The 13040-nt window shown below is 42.9% G+C and overlaps 2 protein-coding genes across 2 annotated transcripts in view; one reads left to right on the top strand and one right to left on the bottom strand.

The window, feature by feature from the left end:
* The first annotated feature begins 100 nt into the window (after positions 1-100).
* cpvl (carboxypeptidase vitellogenic like) lies at positions 101-4311 on the top strand. Its single transcript, XM_079164033.1, has 13 exons — positions 101-182; positions 307-488; positions 601-722; positions 1135-1249; positions 1372-1430; positions 1590-1669; positions 1777-1843; positions 2125-2247; positions 2729-2860; positions 2968-3066; positions 3209-3382; positions 3504-3686; positions 3775-4311. Exons 1-13 carry the CDS (start codon positions 178-180, stop codon positions 3871-3873), a joined length of 1440 nt encoding a protein of 479 aa, XP_079020159.1. The 5' UTR covers positions 101-177; the 3' UTR covers positions 3874-4311.
* A 3391-nt stretch (positions 4312-7702) lies between these two features.
* creb5b (cAMP responsive element binding protein 5b) overlaps positions 7703-13040 on the bottom strand; it is a gene marked incomplete at its 3' end in the record, with an annotated part of 34761 nt that continues 29423 nt past the window's right edge. Inside the window, exons 8-11 of the mRNA XM_079164360.1 lie at positions 10917-11240; positions 9430-9657; positions 8862-8970; positions 7703-7857 (exon numbers count right to left, since the gene is read on the bottom strand). Coding sequence (XP_079020486.1) covers positions 7703-7857; positions 8862-8970; positions 9430-9657; positions 10917-11240 — 816 coding nt within the window. The remainder of the gene's footprint in view (positions 7858-8861; positions 8971-9429; positions 9658-10916; positions 11241-13040) is intronic.

Below are 13040 nucleotides of genomic sequence, written 5' to 3' on the forward strand. Positions count from 1 at the left end.
ACCGCGTTGAGGTCCTAAACGTCAACGTACAATAACTACGACCACGTGACCTAATATGTGTCATATGACCTACGCAGAGCTGGTCATGTGACTCAGTCCACCCTACTGCTGACATAATGAAAGACGTTGCTCTGACTAACAGCTGATATTGATCCAATTATAGAAACGACCGTTAAAATGAGGTAAGTTTTAACAAATTAAAAGTGTGTGTTTGTGGTCAGACTGTTTTGGGATGTGAGTGACTCGCAGCGTTGGAGGTTCACACGTGACTGTCCTGTATTCTGATATTCATTGTTGTAAATGCAGGCTGTGGATGGAAACTCTGGGCTTCCTTTTTCTCTGGGCCTGCCTGGACTCGGCACACTCACGGAGCTGCTCGTCCTCTTTCTTCTGCCGAAAATCTCACCGCGTCAGCGGCCTGAATGGAGTCGATCCCGGGTCTCCTCTCTTCCTCACTCCGTACCTGGAGAAGGGCGCCATAGATGAAGGTATAAGTGCACCCACACTACTATACGGCCATACTGCATAGCAAGAGTCATGGTTATAGTTTCATTGTGATTAGCTGTACATTGCAGACATCTTTTATTTTCTTTGATCCAGCCAGGAAACTGAGTCTGGTGGGAGATCTGCCAGGTGCCAACGTCAAGAGTTATGCTGGGTACCTCACTGTCAACAAGAAATACAGGAGCAACCTCTTCTTCTGGTTCTTCCCTGCACTGATGGTAAGCTCAGACTATTTATTTACAGCAGAGGCTTCCCAAACTACACCGTTACATTACTGTCAGTGCTGCAGTTTGGGACAATATCACAAGGAGGACAAAGCAGACATCTTGAGATAAAGAGTCATTCTTGTCCTTATTTCCTTTGGAGCTCAACTTTATATGTATTTCTTACTGTGTCCCTCAGTCAACCTATGATAAGGAATTGCACCGGTGTGTATTTAGTCAGCAGCAGTTCGGGAATGTGAACTTTGTTTTGTGTTAAAAGTCACGTTCTTTTTTTTTTTTATTGTTGGCCACATGACTACAGTCCGATGAACCTAAACCTGACCCCATTGTAAAATATGAATCTGAAGTCACCACTGGGTGGTGCTGAGGTCTTAACTTTCCTGTGTTATGACCTGATGTGTGACAGGCTAAGCAAGATAAAGCTCCGGTCCTGCTCTGGCTGCAAGGCGGGCCCGGTGGAACCTCCATGTTCGGTCTCTTTGTGGAACACGGACCGTATGTGGTGTATAAGAACCTGACTGGTAAGAACTGACCTGTCACTACATTACCATGTCATAAACATACACGAAATTCTCTTTTAACCTAATACACTTGAGCCCTGAGTCTGTGTTGGAGCATTGTTTACTGTTTTGTGTCTTTGCAGTTGGTTTCAGGGATTACGCTTGGACATCGAGATACTCAGTTTTGTACATCGACAATCCGGTACGTATTAGTTATTCATCCTCAGACAAAAAAGCCACAAACTAATAACATGAAGTGTACATTTCATTCAAGGTTTCTCGGCTCATCTGAGCTCTTTTTTTTTTTTTTAATGTGCGTTAATAATTTCAAGTCTTTGAGGAAGAGTATTTGTTTCTCTAGGTTGGAACAGGGTTCAGCTTCACTGATGATGACAAAGGTTTTGCTCAAAACCAGGATGACGTCGGCAGAGATCTGTACAGGTAACTCAAATGCCATCCAAATCAAACATAGTGTTCTTGTCACTTGATCTATAAGTCTGTTTGATTACTAACTTATTTTTATTCCCATCTCTTCCATTTTTTTAAAGTGCTTTAACACAGTTCTTCCAGATGTTTCCTGAGTATCAGTCCAATGAGTTCTATGCTACTGGAGAGGTATGTTCTTTTCTGTTGAAGTTTTGCAAATTCATCGTGTCTAAATGTGTAGTAGTGGGGTTACACAAGTGGCTTTTTAAACTTGTACACATCATTCGTTGGTAGGAATTTCTACTCATTAGAGAAAATCATATGGAACACATTTTGGATAAGCTGGCAGTTTGCCTTAAAATAATACCGCAACAAGAACATCTGTCTCTGACAACAACAACAACAACCAAAAAAACATTCTACACATTGAAAATATGGTCCTGATCTGTGTAAACCTTCTCCCCATGCAGTCTTATGCAGGGAAGTATGTTCCTGCCATCTCTTACTACATCCATAAAAACAACCCCACTGCCAAAGTGAAAATAAACTTCATGGGGATGGCCATTGGTGACGGGCTCTGTGATCCAGAATTGGTGCGTATCTGACCAAGTGTTGTTTTCTGATGGTCTTTAAACCTTCGTACACCCACAATCTGGTTAATGAGACCTCTGCTCAGGTTGAAGGTGGGCCGGAGCTTTGATGGGACTGTATTGGGTCACAAATCTTCATCTACCAATAAGAATGACAAAGGTGTCGTTTGTCCCGACCTGACAAAGCTAACAGGAGACGCAAAGATGTCACTCATTAGTTCTTACACGCAGTCATAAAACGAGGTCTAGTCAGCCAGATTAACTAAAAAACACACCTGTGTGGGTATTCAGAGGCTTTTAACTTCATCATATTGACTACTGGATTTCCCATGTCTTATGAACGTTAGTTAATAACTCTCTCGCTCTCTCTTTCTTTAGCTGGTCCCCGTCAGCTGTCATAGTATTAGTGGTCTACGTTTCAGTCCTGTCCATGTGAAAATGAGTTGAGTATAGTACTTTTAAAGCTTTTTCTTTTCCATCTCAGATGCTGGGTGGTTATGGTGAGTTCATGTACCAAACAGGCATGATAGACGAACCCCAAAAACAGTATGTCGTCCAGCAGACAGACTTGGGGGTAAAACTCATCCAGCAGCAGAAGTGGGTGGAGGCTTTTCAGGTAGGAGGGGCCTCTTGATTTTATCAGAACACATTTGTCTTTAATTGTCTAGATTTGAATTCCGTTTTTTACATTTAGCTGACCATGTTGTTACCGTCTGACTCCAGGTTTTTGATAGCTTGCTGAATGGTGACGTGGATCCCTATCCCTCCTTCTTCCAAAACGCTACCGGCTGCACTAACTACTACAACTACATGACCTGTCGGGTGCGTACAAACACCAGCTCAAAGCTGCCTGTGTGACTTCTTGGAGCAAACTTTTGAAAACAAACATATACAAACGCACTACTTATTAGTTGAAACGGGTCTTTGCACAACCCACTACGTTTTGTTCTGTATGGCACAACAGGAGCCGGAGGACCAGGAGTACTTCTCCCAGTTTGTGACTCTGCCAGCGGTGCGACGTGCCATCCATGTGGGGAACCTGACATTCCACGACGGCTCGGAGGTGGAGAAACACCTCGTGCAGGATGTCATGAAGAGCATCAAGCCGTGGCTGGGGGTGCTGATGGACAACTATAGGGTGAGGGTTTTGGGATTATCCACTGTGTTTTGTCTGTGCGACTGTGGTACGGTGCTTGGAAAGTCCGTCAATCCCTCTCTAACAGTCTTTTCCTGTTTGCTCCATTTCTACGTACACCCAGGTGTTGATCTACAGCGGTCAGCTGGATGTAATTGTAGCAGCGCCACTGACCGAGAGGTTCCTGCCTACTGTCAACTGGAGCGGGGCGGCTGAGTACAAAACAGCACCTCGTTTCCACTGGAAGGTTCAGCCCAGCGACACAGAGGTGGCTGGTTATGTGAGACAAGTGGGAGAGTTTTACCAGGTGGGTTGTTAACGGTTGTAAAAACAAGGTGAAAAGTACTCGGGGAACTACTGTTTTATATTCTGTGATCTGTCTTCTTGTCACACAGGTCATCATCCGAGGAGGAGGACACATTCTGCCTTACGACCAGCCGGCGAGGTCCTTTGACATGATTGACCGATTCCTTTCAACACGGGGCTGGATATGAAGTGTTTTGGTCCTGAAACAGCTGATCAAACCACCTCCCACTTTTAAAAATCATATTTTAGACTTTTGATTGTTGATTTTAAAGACTGTCTATTGTCTCAGCCAATGCAAATCAGCACATTGTTGAATTTTTAAACATTTCTTTTTAGTAGTTTTAGCAGGTTACATTTGGTGTGGGACTTTGGTCTGCTCGCTGATACAAATTGAAAAAGTTGTCTTAAAGTGGAGCCAGGTCCCCGACATCTTCACATCGTAGAAATTATGAGAAAATAACTGCCAATTTAGTCTGACTATCTGACCAGAGTTCTATCAAAACCATTTCATGTTTATGACTGTATGAGGAAAATATAATCTGCATTCAATCAGAACATGCTTGATGATGAAATATAAAGGAAACTACAGCTGAATTGTTTTTAAATAAAAGTTATTTTTTACTAAAGCTGAGTGCCTTGATGATCAGAGAAGATGTGTTTTTGTGTTAGACATCTGTTGCAGATCATTGTTGGATGGGATTTGTCCCTTCAAGTACTGTTTGGTTAGTCTAGAAAATGTCCACCAGGGGTCACTGTGCCTGAATACATTTCATTGGAAAGTTAGAAATGAAACAATATTATTTCACTCAACTTCTGTGGGCGTTCAATGTATTTTTAAAAAAGTTGATAGAATTTAATTTCTGATTAGCTGAACTAAAGTCCTAAAAAATACTAAATGAATCCCTGAAGAATAGGGGCCACTTTGCATGTTGCAACAATACACAATGCTTGTTAATCATTATGTTTGGTTATTGTAGTGGTTTTAAAATGTATTGGATTTGCTGCAGTATTGAGTAGTTTAAGTTGGTTATTTTTTTGACAAAGATGTTTGTGTGTACTGAAGTAACCTGCCAAGTTGTTTCATCAGGCAACTATCAAGATGTCTAGACAGTTTAATAATTAATGAGTATTCTAAACCTTTAAAGCACCTAACTATTTAATGAGCAGTTACGTCTCAAGGACAAGCATCGGGGAAAAACTGTTGGTGTTAGTTTTCTTATCGTTTGATGTCAATGTTTTCTGTTAATAGCATTCTTCAAATGTTATCCTCAAATATTCAATCCATGTCTCTCAGTTCATATGTTTCACTCTGGTTATCTGCACAGAAAATATAAGTACTAGTGACATCAAATCACGTCAGTTAATTGTTACAGAACAAGTGCTTTATTTTCATACCGTAATGTAACTGCAGTGATACTTTAACATCTGTACAAATGCAAAACAAAATTGAGACAATGTCATTACAGACACACAAAAAATGTACAAAGTTATGCAGGCCAGAATGGATTCATCAGTTCATTACATATAAACAATGTATTTAAGCGCTGAAATGAGCCTCGACGTACAACAAAAGGCAACAAGTGCTATGCAAACATTATTTACAAACATGTACCACACATTTACTCCCTTCAATAAGAAAGGTGGTTTCATCACATGTACAAGATTACAGAAATTAATGAAATTATGTACAATATTTATAGTTTTAGATTTAAAACAATACATTGATAACATCATTAATACATAGGAATTGTTCTCCACATCTCACAAATCCACAGAGACGCACTCAGACTGCATTTTCATCTGTCCTTTTTTTGTCTTCCTCCGCAGTAACAAAGGTTTTTTTCTGTCAAAAATGAAACTAGAGACTCTCATATCTAACTCTAAAATAGCAACATCCTCCCAATGATTCCAGTTGAACGTTGTTTGAGGTCATTACCATCATGTTTACATGCGAGAGGTTAATTTGGAATGATCTAATATACGGTTTAAAAAACAACTTAAAATAAGGCAAGCTTCAGTTCAAAGGGTTGGTACGACAGAGCCCTTTTCAAGAGAATCAATTTCTCTCATTGACACATACATCGAACTGCGCACACTGACTGAAGGTTTAACACATGACAAAAACAGTCCAAATGCATCAACAAAACTTGAATGTAACCCCTAATGAGAATAAAGATTCACATCCTTCATCTATTTTTTTTCCAGAATAAAAAGGTCTCAAACTTAACCGTGCAGGTTCTTTACAATATGAGCTCTAGGTTCCCTTCCTTTATCTACAGACATGATGCATGCCAGGCACAGTCTCTCTATAAAGCCAAACACAGTTAAGTTTCTCGCTGGTGTGTGAAAAAGGGGGGGGGGGGGGGATCACTGAGAATTACTCGGACCTTAATATGGCTATTCTACCCTCTGGCATGACAGAGGACAAAGTGCATAGACAGCTCTGCGATCGCTCCACCTGTCAGTGGAATGTATTTCATCCATCCTACTGTAAAACACAGTGCATTATGGTCATCATGCTAATGAGTCGACATTCCTGGTCATAGGAAAGAGAGAAAGAGGAGTTGTGGTGAACATGAGAAGGCGTGAAGTTTCAAGGCTGCAAGATAGATTAAAAAAAGGTATTATTAATACATCCATCGCCCTGCAGAGGAGGCCTGAGAAAGAGAGGGAGAGAAATTGACGAAGAGGTCAGAGGTTAAATGGAAAGCAGGTACTTTTTCTCCTTGGTCAGCTGGTTGTGGGCTTACATACATCCATGACAAAACCAATAACAGAGGAAACTCATTAATAAAACACAGAGAATAAAAAGGGTTTGATTGTTTGAAGAGAACGATTTGCTGTCTACAGAAAGCCAACAAAAGATTTTAAGAACGATTCAGGCACATTGTGACATTTTGAAAAGCACAAGCATAAACTGCTCCTCTTTAGAAACCGTAAAACACTTAACCAGTTGTGGGATGCCAGTTAGAAATAAAAAATCATGCGCACGGTCACTTTCTCCCACACTTTTTCTTGTTTCTCTTTCTTTACACATCTGCTGAACTTAGTTCTGCAGAGGAAAGAACTCAAAACACAATAAACATAACTAACTTGCATACTCAAAACGATGGAGCCTAAAATCCAGATGCACAAACACACAAGAAGAGGCCTCAATAATTAAAGCTTCAGTTGGTCCTGGAGAGCGGAGGAGTTTGTTTCAGCTGCCTCACTGGTATCACAGTGTGCAGTTCTGTAGCTGTAACAGCATCGTATGTCCTTGGGACCAGAGTGGCTTGGCCACGCTGATCAGAATGTGGACATACAGTAGAGAAGGTGATCAATACTGCAATGTATTGCTTCCAATTGATCATGTTTTCGCTGTCATGCTGTGTTTCATGACACTCTTTGAGAATACCGCTGACAGGGAAAAGGTTAACAGTCATATTCGTTTCTAGGAAAGAAAAGGATCATTACACCTGCTTGCATATTCCTGTCTTCAGGACATCATAGGGACAGTTTGACTTGGCTTAAAGGCAGCAACTTCCCACTCACATAGTGTCTGTTGCATACACTCAACATACTGTCCGTAAGTGATATTCAGAGAATACATTGACTCATTGTTCAGTCCATAAGGATTACAGAGATGTCAGGTCTGCTAATAGGGATGACAGTCTGAGGCTTATGTCGCTGTCCTCTGGTTCCATGACCACCATGGTCCTTTTTGTACCATTAAACAATAGAAAAAGTCACTTAAATGCTGCATGAGATTAGCAAAACTGCCTTTTTGCTAAAAGCATAAAAACAGGTAAAAAATAAAAAAAGAGGCAACAAACTAAAGAACATTTATGGGTTAATAGGGTTGGTCTATAAAAATACATACTGTAGCTACTGTATAAAGAACAGCCTCACAGGCCTTTGAGGTTTTTCTTGATGGAGGGAACGAGGGAGGTCAGCTTGTGCAGCTGGCAACCCTCAGAAAGCAAGGGGTGGGGGGGGGGGGGGGGGGGGGGGGGGGGTGTATAGTCTCTCTTGTCCCTAGTGAATGGGGTTAATGTCTGTGCGGTGATTGGTTTGCCCGTGCACACCGCTGCCCCCTACAGTTGTGGTGGAGGTGGTGATGGTGTTGTGCTGGATGACCTGCTGCTGGGAGCACTCTGGCGCTGGACTGCCCGCCTGACTGCTTTCTGGACCTGAGGAGACAACAGAGACATCAGTGAGGATGGACAACATGTGCGTAGATTAGTGTAAGTACTGTGACCTTCATGCTTCCACACAGAGGCTTCACAATATGATGTGACAGTAAAACAAATGATCATGAATGATATCAAAATAAACACAGACCACATTATTGTAAAAAAAAACAACCAGCTTTATTAGCAGAAACAGATAAATGTCAACATATGACACACTATATTCACACCCAAAGTCTCACCTGTCATCCCAAAATAGACCATAAATGGAAAGCACAAAAATGGTAAAGTGACTCCATAAACAAGCCTGATGAAGTTCGGACACATTGAAGGTGACATCTGTACACGAGCTAGACTCATCGATGAAAGTCTCTCCCAGCCCAGTCTGGGAGTTGGCTCTCTTCTGTATAAAAGAACCATTCAGCCAGGGGGGATGTGAGCCTTATTTTCCTGCAGTAAAGTCACATAGGGAGGTGCCTTATCCTAATTACATGGAAATGTCACTTGTATCCGTATCAAAGGGTGGGGCTCTGATGTCATGCGCGGCTGAGCCGAGGCACAGTCCGGTAATCAGTGAGCATCTTGGGGCATCCATGAGAGTTTGGATGCCAATGTGCAGCCTGTGACGTCTTTCTCACATTGAGTCTCGGCTGCCTCTGTACGGAGGTGCTGTCAGATGGAAAAAACGGGCTCATACGGGATTCAGACTACCAACTCCCAGTCCTGGCTACCAGAGTGTGCAACACCCATATGTGAAAGGAAGAGTCCTGCCATGAGCGTGGGAGCTGGATAGCAGCACATAGGAGCGAAGAGTCTTGGCAGTCACTGTGTGTCCATCACACTTCAGTCTGTAGAGTTTAAATCTTTCCTCTGGCAAGACAATTAACGTTTCCCCGCAGTGCTATCTGCACTGTATGGCTATGGCACACAGATGAAGGTGTGTTTTTGGTCAAATTCCCAAGTGTGTGTGTGTGTGTGTCTGTGTCTATGTCTGAGCTACTCACTGAGGTAACCTTGGGACTCTTTCTGCATAGTGGTGATGGGACAGTCCTTGTGTGTGAGGAGAAGCTGCTTGAGTTGGGTCACTTCGTTCTTTAGCATGGTCACTTCATTCTGAAAACACAGAAGCATTTTAAGTTCATCATCCGGGGAATCAACAATTTAAGCAGGCTACGTTAATATCCTTAATCACTTTGTATGGAAAACAAACAGTGTATAACTTCAATGTTAATTTATAACTTGCATTCGGCTTAAGAATCTCAATATATAACTGAAATTTAGTTACAAATGTTGGAGTTTGAAAGATGAGGGTATTTACCAGACAGAGGGATGGTCTAACAAAAGATTCAGTGGCATTATGGGAATTGCAGGATCTCTTTTTTGGAGCTCTGCAGCTTTGATTTTTACCAACTGACTGATTGTAAGTGTTGGACACTTACACATTCTCACATTCTTACACACACCAATCCTTATTGCCATCATCTCTGGTCCAAAACGGGACAACAAACGTTAAGTTCTTGCTAAGGACATGCTGACTGTTGCAGTTTGCAACACCTGAAGTTCATAGTGTACCTGAAGCTGCATGTTGGTCTGAGTGAGCTCTTCTGCCTTCTTCTCTAATGAAACCACCCACACTTTTCTCTTCTGTCTGCATCTTGTTGCTGCCGCTCTGTTCCTTTCCAGAAACTTCCGCCGACGTTCATCCGGATCTTCGTCCACTACTCGTCGGCGCCGTCCACCGCTGGGTGGTGGAGACTGCAGTGTCTGCGTGGGGTGCATCTGCTGGGTTGCAGGTGACATCTAAAACATCGGGAGAAAGGTATCAGCTCTCTGATGAGACCGTGTCTGTCTGTCTATCACCAGAAAACAGCCACCTGTCTGCTATCAATGCTCTTGCTTCCCTCAAAGCCTCTAAACAAGCATCTGTACACTACCTCCTGCAGCTATTCCCAGTCTGGCAACTTCCCCAAAAACAACATCTGGTTGTGCCACGTGCCCTGTGAGCTGGGCTGTGGGCGTCAGGGTGACAGAGTGAGTGAGTGACTGGGCTGATTCACCAGCCTGCCCACCTTGTTAAAGAGGTGTCAGGAGGCAGTTTTCCACCGCCCACTTCCACTCAGACTAACACCACCAGACACAGTCAAAAGACTCATTTCTAAAAACATACATACACTGACAGATCTTGACATATACTTGGCAAGGTCAAGTGTTTTCAGTCTTCAGATCATTACCATTTTTATGAGAACCATGGAAAATACAAGCTGCTTTAATGTCCTCTGTGCATACAGAGAGTGTTGTTTCAATGCCTTAATGATACATTTGGAACATACAATGAATTGCATTTCTTGATGTCGGACTGTCCTTCATCCAAAATGCTTGGCACTGCAGAGGTCGTTAGACAATGCAAAGGACAAAGTGTCTTACATCATGTTGTTTTTTAAGCTGTGAGCAATATTTTCAAACTTTCAATTAAACCAAATGTATTCACGGCTAAGATGTTCCAGGACTATTAGCCAAGGCCGTCTGGTCATCATCAGGACCAGCATTTATAAAACTTCTTCAGCACCTGGAGAATGTTGTGGCCACATAATTGCAGCTTGGCAGTGCAGGATGGCATGGCGCTTAGTTTTCAAAAGACAGTACTGAGCATCCATTATAATGGCTACTTTATGGCCTCTTCTTGACCCTTTCCCTTCATGGCAGGCGTCCGATACTGACCTGAAGCTGACCAACCTCAAAAGAAAAAAAATACCTTTGAGGTGGTTGCCAAGAAACTACTACTTGTCAGGGAAAAGGTGTTCATCCATTGACTTACAGTGAATTTTAAGCTTAATTTCAGCTATACTGTACTTCTATACATCACTAAATCACTAAAAGAAAACTGCTTGTCAGTAAAGTGCTACCTTGTTTTTAGTCATGATAGAGATATATGATATACAGTGGCTTCTAGCAGCATGAGAGGTATTAATGTGCAGTGTAGTAAATGTGTTATTGAACTTGTGGCTCTGCCTTTGGGTTGTCTAAAAGCTTCGGCTCTCCCGGGAATGTGCTTTGCTTACATGTGAAGCAGAGTGCATTGGAGGGTGCGGTGAGGTCTGGTGTGGGTGCCCGGGATGGAGGTGGGGATTGTGGGAGTTGTGATGGGGGTTGTGTCCCTGCGGGTGGTGGTGTCCACCCTGGCCGTGGCTCTGGCTGTGGTGGTGGTGACCGTGGTGCTGGTACGCGTGGGGAGGGGCTTGCAGGTGCTGGTGCGGGTGTGAGTGCATGTGATGGTGGGCGTCTTGCTCCTGCCGTGATGACATCATCTCCATCATGTGGCCCATGGAGTTCATGTTGCCGTTGGCGATGGCACCCGGATGGTGTGAAAGTGCAGCCTTCAGCCTCTGAGTAGACAAAGTGGACACCAAACACAATGTTTAACATCATTTTCCGCTAAAAACATCTTTTTAAAGTTGGTACATGCTCTCATCAGTGTGCTGATTATCAACAGTTACAGAGCGGGTTCATGAGCTGACTAGCAGATGATGAATGGCTCCATAAATCCATGTGTCAAGAGAACAAATCAAAGCCACTTAGGCTGTCCTCTGTCTCTCCTTCAGTCTTGTCATTCTCCCGCTTTACCTTCCGTGATTGCCATCCCACTAGTCCCTCCTTCTCATATTTCTAACAGCCTCTCCCTTCTCTATGCATGTGTGTGTGTCAGGATGTCTGCCTGTGAGATGAGCTTGCTGGCAAGGTGTGAGCCTCAGACTGCTACCTTGCTGTTGACCCAGCAAGAGGTTTGTTGCTTTAACCGTGTGGTCTACTTAGCCATGACTGGACCGGTGTCTCATGAGCGGCCTGGGAGAGAGAGAGGAGAGAGAGAGGCTCTCTAAAGGTACGCTTGTGTTCCCAGTGTTTACTGAATGCACCTCTCCTTGAGAGTCTGTTTTTCTGGGCATCACATAAAGACAACCGCAAGACCAGAATTTCTTTTCAACCCAAATATACAAGTGCCAAAGTATGTCATCAGGCTTCACCTGTTGCACCCAAACCTAGACAAGTAAAAAGAAAACTCCATGTCTGAACCATTTCATGACTTATTTACATTTTAACCGCTTTAGGAATAACCGGTTGAGAGAGTGTTGAGACAGTTGAAGTTTGATCACTGCTGGCATGAATAAATGATTTAATAAACCTAAATAAATGCTTAGGTCCATTCTTATACCCTGTCTACAATTAGTCCATTTGTCACTTTTAGCAAGCAGTTAGCAACAAAACTGAAAACAAAGGCATTCATTTAAAGGCTACTGTTGTGAATTCCACAAAGTTTTCTATTCTCTTTCCCAGTGCACTCTTTCCTCTCTCGTCTCCCTTCCCCCTTCTCCCAGCTGCTGTCAGTGAGTCCATGCTGTGTCCAGGGCTCCATATCTTTTAACAACCTTCACATTCATGATTCCCATAGGGAATGGCATCCAGCTGGTGTGGATCACAACGCTAAGACACGACCAGAGCACAACATCAGCCCTCCACTCCTCTCTCACACTGTTCATGAGTGGAAAGCTTTTTACCAGCAGGGAGGAGACACAGTCAAATAAATCACTTTAGAAGTGAGGCAGCCATAAAAGTGCATACCCTCCTGGTATGTATTATATTTACATATTGCATATATGTGTTTGTGAAAGGATTTATTTCGTAGTCCAGTTGTCTTTACTTGTCTTTCCATGCACAGCTTGTGTGATATAACAGCACATGAAACCAGCACAGTTAAAGTGAGACCTTGCTAAGCCTGTTTTTTTATGTGTAGTTTCTGCTTGTCAAACAAAGGGATGCCTGACATAGCAAAACAACACCGCATCATCATGATAAGGATTTCATCTGTTATCCCTCATTATTAATGTTATTCTAAATGTTCCCTTTTAATGTTTAAATACATCTGATTGCACCCTAACCCTTCACCGCAGCCTCAGCAGCACAAATCTCAGAGGCCACAACCCTCCTTCTTTGCGACGGGTGAGACAGGGGTTAAAATACCACAGAGTGTACACCAACACACAGCGGGGGGCCGCAAGCCTGCAGCTGTCTCCACAGCATCACAGACATACTGAGACTCGTTGAGGGTAACAAGTGGCAGCGAGTGAGTCTGACTTACTGTAATACATTGTTACTATCAACAGTATTAGTTACGTTTTTGTAGCGGATGT

The sequence above is a fragment of the Pholis gunnellus genome (assembly GCF_910591455.1).
Source record: "Pholis gunnellus genome assembly, chromosome: 8".
Lineage (NCBI taxonomy): Eukaryota > Metazoa > Chordata > Actinopteri > Perciformes > Pholidae > Pholis > Pholis gunnellus.